We start from the raw sequence: 20,629 nt of genomic DNA, 5'->3' as shown, positions 1-20,629 counted from the left end.
GTCTTCTTAGTAGCAAAACGACCCTCGATGGTGAGTACAAGCAGGCGCCACTGACTGAGGTAGCGGACTTGCGCTGTGCTGTGCTGCATCTAGTGTAACAGCGCCGACAGGAGGGAAAGAAAGGTAGATCAGCATTTGTGCAGGGCTGCAGGAGTCGACAAGACGGTGAAGGTGAAAAAAGCCAAGCAAAGAGGAGCTGAAAATGCCATGCATGGAACTGTAGCGTGCCCAGCTGATAAAGCCATCTCCCATCCGTTGCAAAGTGCTCTCCCCTGCCGGCACGAGGTGCACGGCGATAAAGTACGTCGAGAATTTGCTTTCGTTTACATGGAAGGATTTTTCCAGTCTGCGTCTTCCGTCCTAGGCAGGCTCCGGCTGTGGTCCCCTCTAAACACCCACGTAGCTACACACATCCACAGAAGCGCGCACAATCACGCGGAAACACATCCACCACACGCATTCCGATCAAGCAGGGCACGTTCCGTCTTCATCATACACAATTCGTCGATATGGGCAGAAACAGTAGGCACACCACATGCTTCAGCAATGAAAAATCTTGCGCTGAATTTTTCGCTAGGCGCCGTGTCTCTAGCCGTCAAGTCGCTCTGCTCAAAATCTGGAAATAATCACACGGCCTCGAGGTGCAACGTTCTTGCCAGCAGACTTCAAATGGAGAGCAGGAACTATCCGCCGTAGACTGACGTACAGCTCCGTACATTACCCGAAAACCGACGCTCTCGCCCATTCGACTCCCCTCGTCTTCCATTCTTCGCAGATCTGCACCCCCCCCATCATACACGCATACAAACGTGCGCACCTGAAGTCACACACGCACACGCGTGTCAAGTAGGGAGCATCGTACATATCGTACACATGTGTGTATGTGCGTGAGCGGTACATAAGGTTTATGCTCTGCCGCCGCCGCCGCCGCCACTCGTGCCACCACCATCGACTAGGCCACCTATCCGAAACATCAGCATGTCGTCCTCCCTCTGCCGCAGTTCGTTTGCAGTTAGGACGGTTAAAAGTAACCGCCAGTTGCCAGCAATCTGGCACACGCTGCAATGATGAGCATCATCACTAACAACCCCAATGCAATACGTGCATTGCTAACATTTTTTAAAATTTAAGAAAAATCAATTGGCAAGGAAAACCGTGCCCTACGATAGAACAGAACACTCATCTAAAATAAAGGTCTTAATCACTAAAAGGCACAACAACCCGTAACCTAGTCAAATCCAAAAACCAATCCCTCCCGCTGGACAAGCCGCTGGACAGCATCTTCATATGCGGGTTCAGACCAGTCCCGACCCCCTTTCTCCCCCCGTACCCCCCGTACTCCCTCCTTACAGCACAAGGGAAGTAGGTCTGGAGGAGCGCAGGGCTCGGGTCACCTTTTTGACACACACGACCACCAAAACCTGCCCATGAAGCACCTGTGCGTGTGTGCGTGCGTGTGTGTGTAGACTTCAACTGACGTGGTAACCGTAGCGAACAGTAATCGCAACCTCCCCGCCTGAACGGGACTTTGCTTACGATGTGGGAGCCGCGAAGGTCCAAATTCGATCCAAGGCCCAAGTTCAGATTTTGAACGGAAGAAAAAAGAATTTACTCAACCGCCTTTTGCGGCGGATTCTTTTCATACACAGCAACAGTCAGCAGCAGCAGCAGCAGCAGCAGGCGCAGGCTACACTGCGGCTGAAAAAAACGAGCACCTGCCGTCCCCGTCCCCTTCCCCACGACAATAAGTTTTCTTTTAAGGAAAAAGCAAAACAAGGTTACGTGAAGACAGCAAGAATGGAAGAAAATGTAAGATAGCAAAAGAAACGAAGACGACATTCTCCCGCGTTTGGTCAGCCCAGTTGCTCCTCTTCTTCCCGACACCGTGTGGTGGTTTGCACTGGTGGTAAGCAAACAGGCAAGTCTCTCATACTCCCGCAGATTGAGGGCCCGGAGCACAGCCAAACTGTTCCCCTACCCGCGCCTGAAGGTCAGAAGCTACTTGCCGAATGTCATGGGGGGCGCTGAGGGGGCCGCGTAGACGTCAGGAGCAGGAGGCCTGAGCGCAGCGCCAGCGACGGCAACTCCTGCAGGGGGTAGGTAGGTAGGTAGGTAGGGAGCGGCGGTCACATATGCTGAGAAGCAAAGGACGCGTGAGAGGTGGAGGGAGCGAGAGGGGGGAAAGACGAACCACACGCGATTGAAGCTGCTGCCAGGGAGGAGCGAGAGGGGGGAAGGAGAGGAGGGGGACCGCCAGCGGAAGGCCGGGATGGTGGAAGCTGTAGATGTGTGGTCGTTTCGGGACCCCGGCAAGGGAGCTCCAGGGGGGGTTGGGAGGAGCATGGAGGAGAGTGGTATGGAACAGGGGGACGGCCACAAGATGGAGAGGAAGAGGAAGGGAAAGGAAGCCGCGACGTTCGGTCTGGATAAGGACCGGGGTATTCAGTTAACGCCTTCCCTAATCTGCGAGAGGCGCGCGCGTGTCCCCGTCCTCCAACCCCGGGGCCCCGTCCACACAGTGTATAAAGAGGAGGGGTAACAAGGGTTGCCCGGGACGACAAGACAGCGGCGAATGCCCAGCAATCTCTCCCTCGTTGGCAGCCAACAAAGCCCGTCGGCAGTCCGTTGCTTTTCAACTTGATTTTGCACATGATTTCAAAGTCCGATCTTTTTCCCAGAGCTCACCAGCTCAGTCCCGAGTGACGCTCTTCCCAGGACATTAAGCTCAGCAGTTAGCCACCCACCCGCAGTCCCTCCCCCCCCCCTCCCCCTCCCCTCCCCACCCCTCCCCATTCCCCCCCACCCCACCCCACCTGCAGCAGTCATAAACCCAACCGGCAGTTGCGCCGCCACCGCCGGGATCCCCATCGCGGCCACCCCGCCGCCGCCATGTACGACACCTCCGGTAGCGGAGGTCATGCCGCTGCTGGTGCTGCTGCCGCCCATGTCCAGAGGCTGGTTGGTTGCTGGGAAATAGTGGGGATGGGGTTGCGGGTGCGGGTGGGGAAGGTGGCCGGGACCCTGCTGCAGCTCCTTTATCTTCTTGGCCTCCTTGACGAACTGCCGGCAGGTGGTAGTGATGGTGGGTGCAAGAGCGGTGGCGATCGTGGGGGCAAGGGAACAGTTGGTTGTGTGCCTCACGTATGGTGGATGGTGGCGGTAGCTGCTGAGTGATAGCGCTGGTCGGTGGTCGGATGCTGTGGCGAGTAGTGCGCGTAAATATAGAGGCATACATGCATACACACATATATACACATACATACATACATACATACATACATACATACATACATACAATGCCATCCTTCTCAGCGTTTACTATCTTTGGGACGAGCAAGAGGGGACAGCGACTCCCGCACACACCCCTTTGCTGAAAGTGATTTGGTAGGCAGTCTTCCCTTCAGGATTTAAGGCTTCTCTGCTTTTGACAAAGTATTAGGGCCGGTAAGATACGATTTAAACACATATGTAAACACATATGTAAACACACACGCGCGCGCGCGCAAACAGCAAACAGCAAAACACACAAAAGGCAGAGCCAGAAACACAGACGCGAAACGCAAACAAACACTGTGACCCACACGCCCCTCCGACCTCCTCCCTCGGCCCTCCCCCTCCACTACCCCGCACCTGATCCTCGCGATGCGCCTCCTCCTCGTCCGCAGAGTAACGACTATGAGACTTGTAGCAGGCACAACTGCAGCACGAGCAGCAGCCCCTCTTCCGCTGCCGTACACCGTCCATCCTAGCGAGCAGGTAGGCTGCGGAGACGAGGGCCCCGAAGGACAGCGCGGCTGCGGGAAATATTGGTGGAGAATGGGGGTAGTTGAGGGTGGTTGCGGGTGGTTGCGTGCGACATATGGGATGGGTGTAGCGACTAGTTGGAGTTCGGAAAGACGAGTTCGGAAAGACGAGTTCGGAAAGACGAGTTCGGAAAGACGAGGACCAGGAAAACGTGGTTTGTGTGTGTGTGTATATGTGTGTGTGCAATTGGACAGGAATTGCGTGGGCTTTTGCTTGCGTAGGAATTGAAACACAGCGGGACCAACAGGAATAGGGAGAATAGGGAGAGAGAGCAGGAACAAACGTGCAGGATGTGGATGTGGAGAGTGCGGGGGGGAAAGACGAACCACAAACGAGTGAAGCTGCTGACAGGGCAAGAGTGTACCAGACGTAGAACTGACCGAAAGGCGTCCGTGAAGGAGGGAGGGAATGGGAGGTTGCGTTGCCCCCACTACGGGTCCAGGTCGAGACGGGTAAAACGGAGTTACGAAAAGCAAAGATGCCAAAAAGGTGTGCATTGCTGCAGTGCTTTTCAAGAGGGATAGCTTCCCGTACTCCGCCCCGCTCCACTCCGCTTCTCACTCCCCCACACCCCGTCCGACCTCCCTCCTTCCCCCCCCATAGGTTCCCCCCCTCCATCCCCCCCCGGAGCCCCACTTGGCTCTTACCCATTGCCGTGATGGCGCACCACTCATGATAACCAAAGTTACCCGTGTCGCAGCAAGCCGTGCTCTTGGCATTCTTATACCGCCCATGTACGGCGTCGTATCGTAGCTGTACGGGGTAGCACGGAAGCAGGCGCAAGGTGTACAAGAGTATATGTATATATGTATATATATATGTATATATTATATGTTTTTTCATGCGTGGTATGTTGGTGGAGGGGGGAGGAAAGAGAGGGGGGCTGGGGGTCATACGCGCACCGACAGCACCATAAAGCGGGAAGGCAAACAGCACAGTACACAGTCGAACAAAGCCCATCGTGAGCCCCCCCCCCTTCTGCAGCCTTCGGGGAGCCCCCGAGGTCATTGAAGTCCTGAAACTCCTCCCTTTTTTCCACTACCCTCAACCCGCACCCCAAGCCAGCCCACGGATCTCCATCCCGTCCCCACCCATCCCGCCCCTGCCCCATGCTCCCACCATGTTCATGATGCCCTCGAACATGCTCTTGGCGCTGCTGCCCTGGGTGTGCAGGGTGTTCACCAGCTCGGCCGCCTAAATTGCAGCAGAGGTGCGGGTTAGGTGTGGGGGCTGGGGCGAGGGAAAAGGGTGGTGGGATATACCCCACCAGGAACAAAAGACAGGAGGAGAAGAGAGGGGGACGCGGCGCTGTGCGGGTTGGCAGCCCGTGTTGACGAGGGGAAGGGGTGAAGGAGGTAAGGGGATCTGAGGATGAAGACGCAGACGAGCAGAAAGGTCGGCAGAGCAAGAAGAAAGATCCCACTCTAGATGCGATGGGAAGAGAGACAGACGTACGGACGGCGTACGGCGGGTGGGGTGGTTGGGACGACAGGGGATAGCGGAAGGAGGAAGGTAGATAGCATTTGTAACCCTAAACCCTATTCAACCCTACCCCCTACCTCCTCACCGTTCCCCTCAGCGAGTAGCTGCTCTCAATCCGCTCCATCAGAGTCTGGTTGAGAGCGGCCAACTGTAGCCGAGTGTTGCTCACATTCAGATTGAAGGCAGCCTGAGGGGGTGTGGAAAGGGGGTTGGGTGGGGGTTTTGAGGGACAGGCAGGACGGGAGGGAAGGCCCGAAGAGAGGGCCGGCGGGGGAATAATAGGAGGAGCATGAGGCAGCAAGGAAGGAGAGGACAGCGGGACCGTGGACAGGGACATGAAAAGAGAGAGGGCTGTGTGTGTGTGTGTGTGGTGTGTGTGTGTGGTGTGTGTGTGTGGTGTGTGTGTGGTGTGTGTGTGCGGTGTGTGTGCGGGAAGGGAAAGATAGAGAAACGCAAGGGCCGGGGATACAGAAACGGAGAACCCACACGGGCATGGGCATAGTTCGCCACAGTTGGGCAAACCATAATGTCCTCCCCGGGTGTTAATGACACAGACAAAGAAACGAAAGCCACTTCACGGGGCACGGCACAGACCAGGCCGACGAGGCTCAGAGGGTTACAGAAGGCGATGGCGAAAAGGGCAGGACGTTTACACATCTAAAACGTGTGCAAAGGTGTACAAAATGCAACAGGATAATAGTACATGGTGGCCGAACCGATGTCCGGCCAACAAGCCGAAGCCGAAGCATCTAAGACGCCAGCTGTCTTTGAATTTTCAACGTAATGACCGTTCATGGCCTCCCCCCGGCTTTTACGGACACCCCCCCCGCACGCGTGTGTGTGTGCGGAACATGTAACTTCTAACTTGGAATAAAAGGACCAACTTCCCACCCTTCCACGTCGTCCACCCACACGCACACGTACATACATACGCACCGGCAAGATGGCCCAGACGGCTATTCTTGCTGATGCTGATGCTGTGATTTAATAAGCACCTGACCAGCATTATAAAGTTAATATTATTACCCGCTTTGTCCGTTTCGTTGGAGCATCTTCTGGCCTGGCCTGGCCTCTTCCGTTGTCTTCCTGCCCTTGAGAATTCCAGCCTACCACCCCCCAATTCCACCCCACAAAACCCCAACAACTGGGCGTTTATGACGCCCACTCCACCAAAGCCCTCCCTCCTCACCCCAGGCCCAGGCCCAGCCCTGTCTTCCGCGCCACTCCCAGCCCCATTACTCCCCCACTACTCCCCGGACCCCTTTCCCCAGCTCTACCTGCATCATGACTTCTTGCGAAGGGGGCACGTTGAACAAGTAGAACGACAACATCACCGCCATTTTGGGTTTGTTGGAGTGCTGCACGATAGGGACGGGGGAACGAACGGGGCGGGAAGGAGGGGGGGACTAGGTGATGATAAAACCAAGTAACCAACTGCCGGTGGGGACGGAAAGGGACGGGAAGGGACGGGAAGGGACGGGAAGCAGCTCGGGGTAAGGGGGAAGACGAACCCCACAGGCGAGTGAAGCTAAACCCAGAGATAGATCTGCTTCAATCCTCAATGGTTCGTCTTACCCCACCCTCCCCTCCGTCACACCCACCTCCACCAACTCCGTCATCGCCAGCTGCTCCACGTTATCACAACCATCTCTCAAGGCCCCCATGGCGAAGGCCCCCGCCGAAGTAATCACCTGGGGGGAAAACCAGAGCCGCAACGGGATAAGGGGGATTGAGGCGGGGGAAAGACGAACCACACACGATTGAAGCTGCTGCCAGGGCAAGAGTGTATCAAACGTAGAAGTGACCGAAATTGAGGCGGGGGGGGGAGGGCCCAGGGCGATGGGAGGAGGCAGTGCGGGGCGGGGAGGTATATACTCAGGCAGGCAGGACTCATTATTAAGGGAACAACTGTCGACATCGAAGGCGTGGGATGGACGCTGTGAGATGCGGCGACAGGAGATGAGGCAGTGAAGGGGGGGAAGAAAGGAGAAGGGTAGAAGACAACAAATGGCTCGAGTGAAGGAGACATGGGGCCAGAACGCATGTTGGACGTAGAATCCTAAGGTTTCGTGAGCGAAGGGCCACGAAATCTTAGGGGGTTCTACGTCCACCACGTGTGTGTATGTGTGTATATGTGCACACAGCACACTCCTCAGGGGGCCCCTCCACCTTTTCTGGTACTACAGCGCTGCTTAGTGGGCGCCCTGGTTTCACCCCCTCCCCCGCCCAAAACACACGTCACCCTTCCCTGCTTTCCTGCCTTTACGAAACAACTCAGTCGCATTTACATCCTATCCTCGGGCCCCCTCCCTCTCCCTCGTCCCCCCAAAACACGCATATACACATGTACGCCGCAGGACACCTCATTCCACCCCATTCACGGTCGACCTTTCCCGCGTCCACTTCCACCTTCTCAACCCATCCTCGGCCCCACACAGCCCTCTCTCCCACCCATCCACCCACGCCCACCCTCCCGCTCCTCACGGAGCCCGGCCCTCACTCCCCCTTCCCCTCCCGCCCCCGACATAAATACGAACACACACGAGCCCACCTGGCTGAGGGTGATGTACACCAGCAATGCCAAACCGAACATGACTATACCCGCGGGCCAGTTTCGGTGTATGGAAACTGCCAGCAGCAACAACAGCGCCGCACCTAAACCCCAGGCGCCCATAGCCGCCTGGTACGGAATAAAGACGGGTTGGAATACGCGCATAGGGTATCGTTGTATGTATGTATGTATGTATGTATGTATGTATGTATGTATGTATGTATGTATGTATGCATGTATGTATGTATGTATGTATGTATGTATGTATGTATGTATGTATGTATGTATGTATGTATGTATGTATGTATGTATGTATGTGCGTGTGCACGTGCTGTGTGCGGACCTCGGTAGCTGGGTCGGACAAACAAGACGGATGGAAAACGACAACAGCCACTGGCGCCCACGGCATCATATCATGACCTCCCTGTTGTTCAGCTCTAGACAAGAACATGTACGACGAACTCCATCCCCGCCTCAGAGAGTACTTTCTACGCACACAAATCCCTCGTCCGGCTCAGACCCCCCTCCGCCTTTCCCTCACCCTTCCACTGGTTCCATGGCCCGGCTTCCACCCCAGACACATACACATGTTAGAGACACTTATAGAGACAAATACACATATACATACGCATATACATACACATATACATACACATATACATACACATATACATACACATACAAATACACATATACATACACATATACATACACATATACATATACATACACATACGCATATACATACACATATACATACACATACAAATACACATATACATACACATATACATACACATATACATATACATATACATACACATATACATATACATACACATACGCATATACATACACATACACATATACATACGCATATACATACACATACACATACACATATACATACACATACACATACACATATACATGCACATGTACACACACGGTCCTACCGGGTATGCGATGTCGTTGATGTCCTTGCTCTTCTGCTGATGCTCCTCGCTGAAGTCATTACCCGGCGACAGCAAATCGGACTGAGGGGGTAGGGTAGGGGGAGCGGGCGCGGGCGGGTAACGGAGGCGGGGTAGGGTGGGGTAGGGGTGGGGTAGGGTTTGAAGGTTAGGGAGAAGGGAGGACAAGGTGAAAAACGTTGGTATGCAGGACGAGTCGTACGTGCGTTACTTGGGGTGCAAACGACCGGACCAGACGGTGTGGCTTTGTTTTCCACTCTGTCAGTCTGCCTGTTTCAGGATTATGCTTTCTCGACCTCATAATACAGTGACAGTGTCCAGTGTCCGCACACGCGCGGAACAGTCCATCAAAACCGGAATCGGTGCCAAAATCGGTGTCCTTTGGGTCCAAACATAACATTGACTCGCAAGAACTTAAAAATTGAAGGTGCATGGCCGCAGGTTCCTCTTCAAGAGCCCCCGAACAGTAAACAGCCCTCAGACCCTCAAACACCCCAATGCATTAAATAGACAGACAGACACACACACACACGCACACACACACGCACACACATGCCCATAACAGCACGGGGCAGCAGGGGAGGGAAAGACGAACCACGAACGAGTCAAGCTGCTGCCAGGGCAAGGGGGCAGCAGAGAGGGAGGGGAGGTACCCCAACCAAATCGAAATCCAAATCCCAACCAACCAACTAAAACAGACACCAAAACCCCCGACCTGTCCTTCAGCAGTTTATGCGACATTCAATCGAGATGTCGCATGGGCGAGTGTACACAACCCTTCCCTACCCGCCCCCTGCCTCCTTGCTTCTCGCCGCCTCTCCCCGCCTGCCGGGCCCCCTCCCCCCTGGTCTGGTCTGGTACACTCTTGCCCTGGCAGCAGCTTTACTCGTTCACGTGGTTCGTCTTTTCCCCACCCCCGGCCCCCTACCATACTTCTTGCCTAAAACTCCCTCACCCCCGGGCACGGTGCCCCCTGACCTGCAGGTCGTCGAGGGCGGACTGCACACCGGTGGCCGCACTGCCCAGGGCGGACAGCACATCGGAAGACATCTCCGATACCTGCGGGGGAAATACGGGGTCACATGAAAGATATGGGGAGGTCGAAGAGATTACACGTGGTGGTTCACAGGGCGGGCCGAGGAGGAAGAGAATGGGAACCGAAGCTCGTAATGAGGGGGCAACGGCGGTTGTAAAAACCTTCCATGTGTTTACATACTTTTTTGACTTCGCAAAAGTGAATAAATAAAAATAAAAAGATCCAGGAAGAGGATGAGCCTGAAATCTACAAAACAGACCCGAGATCCGAAACCAGGTGGGCAAGCCAAGAACGATTTTGGGAGAGCTGCCATAGCCCGAGGGCCCCCCGCCGTAAATCCCGTCCAGTAACCCAGAGGAGTCCCGAATGCTAGGGTGCATGTAGCTACATATTGTTAGGTACTAAGGTATGTTATAATTCGTAGGTACGAAGTATAGTTTGTAGGTATATATTATGGTTGGTCGGTACATAGTAGCTCTATATTATAGGTAGTAGTGCATATGTCGTTCCCAGTAAGTGAAAAATGAGGCCCGTTTTGAAAAATACCTTCCGGCGCCGCTGGCCCCCCGCCTCTCATCATCATCCCCGGAAAATGGTAGCGATAGGCAAGTGTGTCGTACCTTGTCTTGGATGCCGTACGCTAGAGTTGTAATCTCCGTTTTTGCGGCCACGCCATCCGGCAGCTGGCAGGCCGACAGGTGTAGGGTTGGGGTTAGGGGTTAGGGTGTTGAGGGGGAAAGTACTGGCAGAGGGGGGAAGGGCGCGGGGGTGGTCGGGGAGACAGGGCTGGTATGTTCGGTGAGAAGCGAGGAGCAGGAAGATCCATACCAAATCTGTTAAGACCAGCAAAGCGCCACGGACCCCCGTTGGATCCTATTACTGCTGTTACCATCCACTGGTGTATATGAGTGTTTACCAACAGTTTTCATTTCCAACATTTTTTCAGCCTTAGGATTATTCAGCCTCCAACAGCTCCTAGAAGACCCAAGTCGCTTTTCCCCTCTCGCCCTTCACCCCGGAGTCTTCTCCTGTCGATTACCTTCCGTACTAGTTTGGTTTTTAATGTGAAAGTAACACCCACCTGCCCCATGATTGCCTTTTGTGCGTACGCGCAGGCATCTACTTTTAAACAAACCAAACAACAAACCAATCGAATCAACTAATTTTGAGAGAAACTTCCCGATTGCCCAAAATCGTACCTCCGACATGAGGCTTAAAAGCGCCTCCAGACCCGCCTGGTACAGCCCAATCTCCGTGCCCAGCATCACCAGCGAGTCGTACGTGCTCTGTGCCGTACTATCAATGGACGAGCTCAGAATCTGAACCGGATCCAACGCCGACTGCAAAGACCGAGATGCCGCCTCCAGGCCAGCGGCATTCGCCAAGGGTGCCGCAAAGCTGGTGGCGGCGACGCCGACCAGGGTGGCGGCGTTGCTGGCGGCGGCACGCAGCGCCGCCGCGTTGGCGGTTCTCGGGTTGTTGCCGTACAGCATCAGAGCTGTAGCGACGGCGCCAATCGGGTTGTTGAGGGCTGCCAGAGCTGGTCGAAAGACGGCGGTGACCTGGGTAACGCTGGCGGCTGGGTCAGGGCCGGCTGCGGCGGTGTTGGCGGCGGTGGCGGCGGCGCCGGACATGGCGGCTGCGGAGTTGTTGAGGCTGGCGGCGATGGCTCTAACGTTGCTCACAGCCTGTGGTTTGCGCGGGTGGTGGGGTTCGTGCGTGACGATGTTACAAGGCGGAAAGGTATATAAGGGAGACTGTAGAGCTAGGGAGTAAATGTTGTTGTTGTCGGTGGTGGTGGTGACGGTGCTTGCTCATTACACCATAATATGAGTAACGCGGCGTCAACATCTCTTCGCTTTCCTCACGCGAATTCCTCTTCCGTGTAATTCCTCGCTTCCTTTTCATTGTTGTGTGAACCTCACAGTTAGTTTCATTCCCTCAAATTATTCCCCCAAACAGACTGCGAACCAAACAACTTTTGATTCACCTGCAGGAAAGCCGTGACGTTGGTGACGACCCCGCTCTTGTCGCCCAAAGCAAGCAGCCCGCTGCCGCCGCTGCTGCTGCCGCTCTCAAGCCCATCATCGCCAAGGGTGGCTCCCAGGCCGTTGCTCGTATCTCCGGCGATGTAGTCGTTCAAAGCTCCCACCAAAAAGTTGCTCACGTACACAATCTGTAGTTCAAATATTCAAAAGCACGTACGAACAACACGTACGAGTGAGGTACGGCATGGGTGCATGGGTGCGGCGACCCGGGTGAACGAAAATCCGGAGTGAAATCGGAAAAAGCCCGAAAGACTGTAAATCCCAGTGCCGGTTGGAAAAAGAAGGACACCAACACACAAACCGCCGCGTCTCGAGTCACGATCCCTAAGGGGGCTCTATTTCAAATCGCTCTGTCGGGGACCGCAGATGGATCCATCTCCTATGTACCTAACTTTAGCCACCAGTCACCAGTCCTCAGTCCTCCAGCTTTTGTTTATTGTTCATCCTTTCTTACCGCCCAGCCCCGCCCCGCCCCGCACCTCCCGCCCTTCCTCCCTCGTTCACATTTCCCCCCTTCCCTTCCTCTTTTCCTCCCCTCTCCCCCCTTCCCGGGGCGCCTTTCTTACCGATATCTTTGTGCCGTTGTCCGCATTTACCGCCCAGCTGCTCACGTCCATCAGCTCCTGACTGATGTTGACCAGCGCTTCACGGAGGGCCTAAAGGGGACCGCGATGGCCGTGGTGGTGGTAGTGGGCGGCGGTGGAGGGGAGAGTGCGGGAAAGGGAATCGTTGTTCTGGAAACTGTTCGAGAAGTAAAGCAAAAGCCGGAGATTGTGTACAAACAGGCGTGTGTGTGTGTCTGTTTGTGTGTGTGCTGACAAAAGGCCAACACGAGGAGATATGATGTAATCCTCTTTCTTTCCTCCCGCAAATAAAGAAAAAATAACCGCCGAGTACTATAAGGAACTACGGGACGCACTCGTTCATTCATTCTCATCCGTTTCATTCATTCATAGCCCATTCACCCTCCCAAAACCCCCACCCAACCCCCCCATCCATCCATCCATCCATCCATCCATCCATCTATCCATCCTCATGCACAACGCCGGCACGCTCGTAGCCCAGCATCACCCCCCTTCCACCCCCCTCCCTTCCCCCCGGTGTCCGCTCGCCCCCGGTTACCGTCTCTGGCGGGTTTTGCCAGCCGCGCCACACGTCCGAAGCTTCCCTCCGGCAATCTCCCCCTTTCTCCCCTTCCCCAGCCCTCAACACACACGCCCAAGGCAATCCACACACCCCTTGATGTTGTACCCCATCCTTATCCCCCACACACACAAACACACTCTTAAACTCTTACACACACACACCCTCCTAGCAAACCCCACACGCACCTTGACACCGTCAAAGGCAGTGTCACGATTAAGCTGCTGGGCCGCCACCGTTACCCGGTTGTGAAGCTGGGTCACTGCCGTGGCCGTGAGGAAGGAGGCGCCTGAGGGGTGGGGTGAGGAGTGAAGGGTAGGAGGGTAGGAGAGGAGAGGAGAAGAGGAGGTATATTGGAAACATATAGTGGTTTGGGCGGGGTTTGTAGAAAGGGTTTGTTTGGAATGGGAAGGGCGACGCATTAGCGGCAAGAGTGTGTGTGTGGGGGGGGGAAGACACAGCGGAACGAGAAGACTGTCAAGAAAAAGAGAGGAAGCCAAGGATGCCGGAAACGATAGGAAGTTAAAGGATGTCGCGAATGCATACAGACCATGACACACCCCGACACACGTACATACACGCATCCACGTCATCACTCACCCGCAACGACGTCATCAGCGGCCTTCTTGGCGTCCTTGAATGCGGCACCGGTGCGCGCGGCCGCGTATACCTGACAGGCAGTTGCCACCGGGAGCCGGGTGGGTGAGCGGGTGGATGGGTGGGGGGGAGGGAGGGAAGGGTAGGGGAGAGAGAGGGCGGGGGGGAGGGAGGGGAGGGGAGAGAGAGGGTGGGGGAAAAGACGAACCATGAACGAGTGAAGCTGCTGCCAGGGCAAGAGTGTACCAGACGTAGAGGGTGGGTGTGAGGGAGGTAGGGAAGAGGGAGGGTGGGTGGGAGGGAGGGTAATGGAGAGGGTGGGAAGGAAATGGTGGGACTCTGTTGCAAAAAGGAAACCAGAAGCTGTGCACGCTAATGCTCGGCTCCGCTGATGTCGGCAACTGACCCTTTGCTTATCCTCGCATATAACAGTTCTCACCCCCTGCAAAAACCCCCAACTCGCTACAACCCCCCCCCAACCCCCCCACACCCACACACCTGAAACGCGGTGTTAATTTGCGCCAGCTGTGTGTCCCACTGCGAGAGGGGGCTCTGGTCCATGGCGGCTGACAGCTCCAGCAGCTCGGTAGAGCCCGGGGAGAGGGAGGGAGCGGCAGCAACGGCCGCCAACTTGGACTGTAAGGTCTGTAGGTATTTGTGTATGTGTGTGTATTGGGGTGGGTTGGAGAGTGAGTTGGAGGGTGAAGGGGGTTAGTAGGGGTATGCACGCGTGCGGGTTAGGGAGGTCGGGGGTGTATGGGACGGACGTGCGCGCGCGTGTGTGTGCGTGCGTGCGCGTTGGGTAGGAGAGGGGTAGAGACGGGGTTAGGAGGGAGGACGGGGAATTGTAATACGCCGCAACCATGGATGTCTATGTATGTCGGCTGCCGAGACGATGTAACAATGCAATGCAAGGGCCACCCTACGACCACACGCACATCGGGTTTCTTGTTTATCTGAGCTGTAAAATGAGACATGTACAACATGTGTACGAATGTGCCGTACATGTGTTGAGAAAATAAAAGGGGAATAGCCGTACAGCACCTACACACCTGGAGCCGGCCCAGAATAGTCGCCCGCATGCTGTTCGCGGTGAGGATAACGGGAAGAGAGGAGTTCAGCGCCGGCAACGCGCCGTACAAGGTGCCGTACGACGACGATGTGGTGGTCGTTGACTGCGCCAGCCGGCGCCTTCAGTCAGGAGTGGCGACACGCACACACACATATAGACACGCGCACGCGCGGCGGGGTAAGAACTGGCCGTAGTGAGGGTGGCAGTGATGGTGGCGGGGAGATGGCGACGTCCTAGAAATACAGAGCTGGATCGCAACCCACCACCACCACCACCACCACCAATACCCTACATCCTCTTCAGCCAAATTCATCCCATCGCCGGCCCTGTCGTACCCCCTCATCCTGGGCCGCACTCCCAGCTCGCCCCACGCACCGAAACCCCACGTCGGCCTCGCCACAACCCACAAACCTACACAGGGGAAAATTTCCTTTTCCCCCTCCCCTTCGCCTCCATCGCCTGGTGCCGTTTCATTCCCTGGCCAGTGTCAGGCCCGGATCGATGTATAACATACATACATACAAACATACCTGTGTCCCGCAGCTCCTCCTCCTCCCCCGTCCTGTGCCGCCTCTTCGGTGGTTCCTCCCCCCAGCTGGCGGCTCAGTACGGCAAGTCCGGGCAGCAGCTTGCCGTTGAGAGCCGCGTAGAAGGTACCCGCATCAGTGCGTAAGCTGCGGCGCGCGTGTATGGATTCGGGTAGGTGAGATTGGAATGGATTGGATTGGGGGAAAGAGGGAGGCGGGTGCGGAGGAAGTAAATGCACAACAAGTCAAGGAAACAACAACGTGGGTAGGAGACGACGTCAAAGGAGGAGAGGACATCAAAGACCCCAAGATCCAGGGACAGATCAGATCATATCTCCCCGCCTTAACCCCCCCTCGCTCGGCAGCCTTTGCGTCTTTGATACATCCCAATTTCCCCCTCCTCCTCTTTCCCCTCCTCCTCTTCCCCCTCCTTGTCTTGGAGTGTCCGTCTATGTTCTCTTCAATCTCTCTTGTCAATCGCCTGTGCTTCGTCCTACCCGCCTCTCCCCCCCGACATACCCCCACGCACCTTCCCATCGTAGCCACCGTGTTATCACTGAAGTTAAAGCTGGTCTGCAGCAGTAGTGATAAGAACAGCAGGACATGTGAAATTGTGTCAGCAGTGGCAGTAGCAGCTGCTGCTACTGCAGTAGCTGTAGAAACGACGGTGTCAGCGGTCCCGGAAACCGAAGTGAGGGCACCACCCCTGAGGGCACCACCCCTGAGACCTCTCACACCGTACCAGCAGCTATTAGTGACCGCCTATCTCATCTACTAACGAACTTCCTTACACTCTCTGCAAAACACAACTGCGGGGCACCCGTATGTCCGCGTCTAAAGCTCGAAAGGTCCCGCCAAGAGCCCCCGTCAGCGCCCTCCCTTTTTTTCATCTCTGCGAACGTCCCTTTCTTTACCCTCGCCACCGTGCAGCTCCTATCCCCTGGCTGACCCCTCGGAAATCCTCTCCTCCCCGACCCCAAGGAACTCCTTTCTTCCATGCAAACGACGAGCGATGGATGCCCCGTCGCGTTCCATCACGACCGGCACCTCCCCCAATCCTCCCCCGCTCCACCCCACGTGCACAGGACCTCGCATGCATTCCGTTATGTGTTTTGACGTGATCCCCCCTGGGACCCTCCTAATTTCCCGTACAGGTAGGGGGATGGGCGCTCAACACCCTTCCCAAACACACACACACACATACACACACACGCGCGCGCACACACACACGTCGTCACCCACCTGCACCAAGACACCCAGTCTGTCAGCACCCACGAGGTCCGTCACCACCTGCTCCGTCTTGCGTAGCGAATCGGGTATCGTCACCATTAGATTGCCCTGAAGGAAGCGCGCACAGGAAGGAGGGAGGGAAAGACGAACCACACACGAATGAAGCTGAGGGAGGGAGAGGAGGGTGGGGAAACAACATATGCAAAGTCAAGGGAAACAACTGCCGGCGTGAGAAGGCGGAGCCGGGAAAAAGGGGACGTGGTGCACCACGTGATGTGAGTGAAGCCAGTGCCCGGCCCCCTCGCGTCCATTTACAGTACTTCTATGTGTTCCCAATTTCTAAATCATATACACACATACATACATACATACAAATATGTACATGCAGAATTACTTACATACAAATTACATTCGTACACCTACGCCTAAATATAACCGGTCCTACCTTGAGAAGCTCCAAGTTCTTGCTGACGGAGTTTCCGTACTTCATGCCGCCGTTGAAGTCATCCCACAGATCGGCCACCAGGCTGCGGTCCATGGCCAACATGCCCCAGACAACCATGCTCAGCGCGCCAGCAATAAGAAGGTAGGTCCAGGCCTGTCATCGGCGATGGGGGAAGAGGTAGGAGGTTACGGTGGCTAACACATTTGCAGGTCATTTCTTCCCTCCCTCAACCCCCACACGGCATCAGCAGCTGGTACGTTAGCACCACACTTCTTGGCATCTTTAATGTTGTCGCATTTTGTATCATTTGCGGTTTCCCCCCTTCTCTCCCCCCCAGATCCCCACCTTAAGGTATCTGTGTTTCGTGTCACCCAGGAAGCGCGTGTCGTCTGTGCTGGCCCCACAGCTCCGCTGGCAGTGACCGCAACTGACACACCACTGGACGAGGCGCCTGGAAGGGTCGAACGGAGCGGCCCCATGGGAGAAGGCGGGAACGGTGGTTTCGGGGCCACGGGAAAGAGTCGTATGTGTATGATGTATATGTACAATGTATATACATGATTATATATAGTACATAATCTATACATATGATGATGTACATAACATATTATTGTATATATGATTGTATGTGTAACTTTAGACATGTATGTATACCGAAATTATAAAAGGCACAACTGGCGTCGTCCGAAGGCGGTGGGAAGGGGAATGGGTAATTCCTTCACGCAGAATCCCCTCCCCTGAGCCCTGGGGTATAGCCGTCTGGTTTACCACTTCACCCGTCCTGGACTCTTTCCATGTGACAACGAAGTGACGGGGCCACCGCAACCCACTCAAATAGCCCTCCCAGGACTCATCAGGTCTTTGAATAGTTTTAAACTTTCTTATACTTCCCGCCTCGCTGGATCTCAGATCAGATTCCCACCTGATCGGGAATTCTTCTGTAGCATAAAATAACGATAAATTAACGGTAAAAATCTAGACCGCGTTTTTATAACACTTTAACCCTTGGTCTTCTAGGTTCATCCCCTCCCTGGACTGACCATGTAAGGGCCAGCAACAAAGCGCCAAGTCCAATCAGGAAGAAAGCCAGGGATAGACCGGCGGAGCGAAGGGGGTAGTTCTGTGGAGTGTGCGAAGGGGCGAGAGGTCGGAATTTTATTAGTAAATAACGGAACCCTAAGTTATATATGTATGTAAAGGGAGAGGGAGCGGGAGAGTGGGCGGGAGGGTGAGCGGCAGAGTAGTGCGTAACAGGAGGGGATTAGGGGGCACAGGCGTCCGGGGGGGCTTGATTTTGAGTTTGAAACTCGAAAACATCAGAGGCCCGGATACAGACGCGACCCAGATGGGAAAGCCACACTGAGGAGAAAAGTTTGTATCGCACATGTGGACTGAGCCATGTTTGATACCTGTTCCCAGGTAATCTCCAGGGGGATTGTCGATCCTGTTATTGTTATTGCTATTGTTGTTGTTGCTGCTGCTACTTGTGATGCTGCTGCTACTTGTGACGGTCAGGGTGCGCAACAGAAGATCAGAAATGGGTGTGCGGAGGATGGTGGGAACCTTTGGGAACCTTTTGTCGCGACAGAGGCCGAAATGGGGAAGAATAATCAAAAAGGTCGAATACTTGACAGCTTTAGGAGCGGGGGGTTACGTTGTTTTTGCCTTCGTAGCTTTTCTTTAGACAGGAGTGTAGGACAGCTCGGTGGGTAAGTTCAAAGGGTTGAGTAAGGCTCGGGTTTGGGTTTGGCACCTTTCCTTTATAGATTACAGTGAAGGAAGGATGCAGCTCACACTCATGCACACGTGCACATGCCGCAGGCAGACTTTCAGGGGGTGGGGAAAGTGTTGTTTGGCGTTGTTGACATGCTGTCGGAATGTTGTCTGGCTTGCACCAGAGCCCCGCGCGAGGCTGAGAGGGGGCTTACCACAATGTATTTTTGCCACTGCGTCTTGCTCCAATGCAGAGGGTCGTAATCGGGTGGCGATGTGTGAAGCAACTTCCATTTCTGCGGTCAAGACGAGTCCAGGCGGCGACATATTGCTTGTGGTACGTCATCGAAATGCTCTAGCATGCAAAATTCAGTGCAGCAGCTGTGCTATGCACTTTTGTGACATTAACCTATCACAATTCGCGGAGCGGCAGTTCGTGGCGCCCAATTCGAGCTGTCGTTGCGTCCCGGCACAAGAAAATCGGCCGTGACGTCCGAGGCCGGTCGTTTGGGAAAGCCGCATGATAATCAATCCGTTAGATAATTCCAGCTCTGATGGGCTGGATGCTAACAGCAGAAATCGTCCTCAAAACAGTCAACGCAAGACCGAAAACGGCATGCCAAACGCCAGGAAAAAAGATAATGCATGTGCTTATGTCTCATCCAAGCTTTCTGATACTGAATAGGATGTCCGAGGACAAACCTTCCAAGGCGCGTCCGGGCACGAGTCAGTTGGCTGCACTCCAACAGGTGGATAGATCTGAAGGCTGCCATTCATCGTGTTGACCACAAGTGATGTTTTCGTCGCTTTTACAGTAAGTTGGGCGTCTGCGACTTGTTGGGTGCCAGCCAGCACAACGATGAAGACCGCCACGGCGAAGACCTGACTCCTTGTCCATCTGCTAAACGGACCCATGTCTATCGAGGGTGCAAAACCTTGAAATTTCACCAGTCTGCTCTGTTACAGACTGTTAACTCGTATCAACGTGGAGCTGCTAGTAGATGGTCCAGGAGAAGTTCAACTAGCATGCTATAAGCTGCGGATAAGTTATGAGCTACGAATCACAGCTCAGTCAATAAGTTATGCAGAAATAGCTGTCTGTGAAGAGCATGCAACTTGTCTCTTATGATTTGGCGGTTGTGCCAACAGTTATTTAGGTACGGGAAGGCCGACGTTTCAACACAAACCTAACGAAGCCACTTATCAACATATTCCAATTTGGTAGAAATGCTGAACCCATGCCTTAAGCTCACAGCTTGTTGCCACTATGGGCTGCAGGCAGACGAGTCGTCCTCATATTCCACGAATTCGTACATAATCACATGCTTGATATCAGGTAATCATCTATGGGTATCTAAGCAGCCCAGCGCAAGTTTCAAGCCGTCCTAATACGGGGAATGTGCACGATGCCTGTCTCAATCGCGGTTACCGGCATTCTCCGTCGCCGACAGCTAGCCCTGGCAGTCAAAACTTTGCCTTCTCTTATGCCGCAAACGAGCAAAGCAAACTTGGACCCTTCCTTCTGCTGCGTTCCGACAACGGTTAGACTCTCACTGCGCCGTCCCGCTGGGCGGGAAAGAGAAAAAGTGGCGGCGCCCGTATGCGCTAGACGAGTGATGGCGGTCGCACGCTCGCACAATCTGCCTGCACAAACTTCACACGCACACACAGGCCGGTCTTGATGTAATGAAATTCCGCTCATGGGAAACCCAACCCAAGTATACCAAATCATGATTAACTCCAGAAAATTTGGTCTTTTTTAGCTTTATCTTTTGGTATTTTTTCAGTTTTTTTCCTCGAATCAGCACACACATAACATATACACACACATAAACACACGCTGGGTACTGTCTGGCTGCTGTCTCCTGGCACAGCGTTTGAGGCTTTGGAGTTTTCCTTTTTGGTTTCCTCTATAGACCCATACCGCTGCGTGTACCGCTGTGCAAGGTATCTGGCGGTTGAGGAGGGGACAGTGGCCCCTTACGCTCCTCCCCTTTCCCTTGGGGG

The 20,629-nt window shown here is 54.6% G+C and overlaps 1 protein-coding gene across 1 annotated transcript; it reads right to left on the bottom strand.

Annotated features, from left to right (window-relative positions):
• Nucleotides 1–1,998: 1,998 nt before the first annotated feature.
• On the bottom strand, nt 1,999–19,399 carry VOLCADRAFT_92525 (uncharacterized protein; the record flags this gene model as incomplete). The annotated part of the gene is made up of 29 exons (XM_002951845.1): nt 1,999–2,087; nt 2,192–2,206; nt 2,814–3,060; nt 3,631–3,794; nt 4,452–4,557; nt 4,924–4,998; nt 5,372–5,473; nt 6,564–6,644; nt 6,888–6,977; nt 7,838–7,966; nt 8,794–8,874; nt 9,407–9,424; nt 9,790–9,870; nt 10,468–10,530; nt 11,047–11,535; nt 11,838–12,023; nt 12,462–12,551; nt 13,227–13,327; nt 13,639–13,708; nt 14,134–14,280; nt 14,688–14,826; nt 15,238–15,381; nt 15,764–15,807; nt 16,477–16,629; nt 16,910–17,062; nt 17,255–17,360; nt 17,950–18,029; nt 18,838–18,918; nt 19,325–19,399. The coding sequence occupies 29 exons, from the start codon at nt 19,397–19,399 to the stop codon at nt 1,999–2,001; spliced, it is 3,399 nt and encodes a 1,132-aa protein (XP_002951891.1).
• Nucleotides 19,400–20,629: the final 1,230 nt, after the last annotated feature.

This window comes from Volvox carteri (genome assembly GCF_000143455.1).
Source record: "Volvox carteri f. nagariensis unplaced genomic scaffold VOLCAscaffold_26, whole genome shotgun sequence".
In the NCBI taxonomy this organism is placed as follows: domain Eukaryota; kingdom Viridiplantae; phylum Chlorophyta; class Chlorophyceae; order Chlamydomonadales; family Volvocaceae; genus Volvox; species Volvox carteri.
This window is presented reverse-complemented; position numbering and strand designations above follow the sequence as displayed.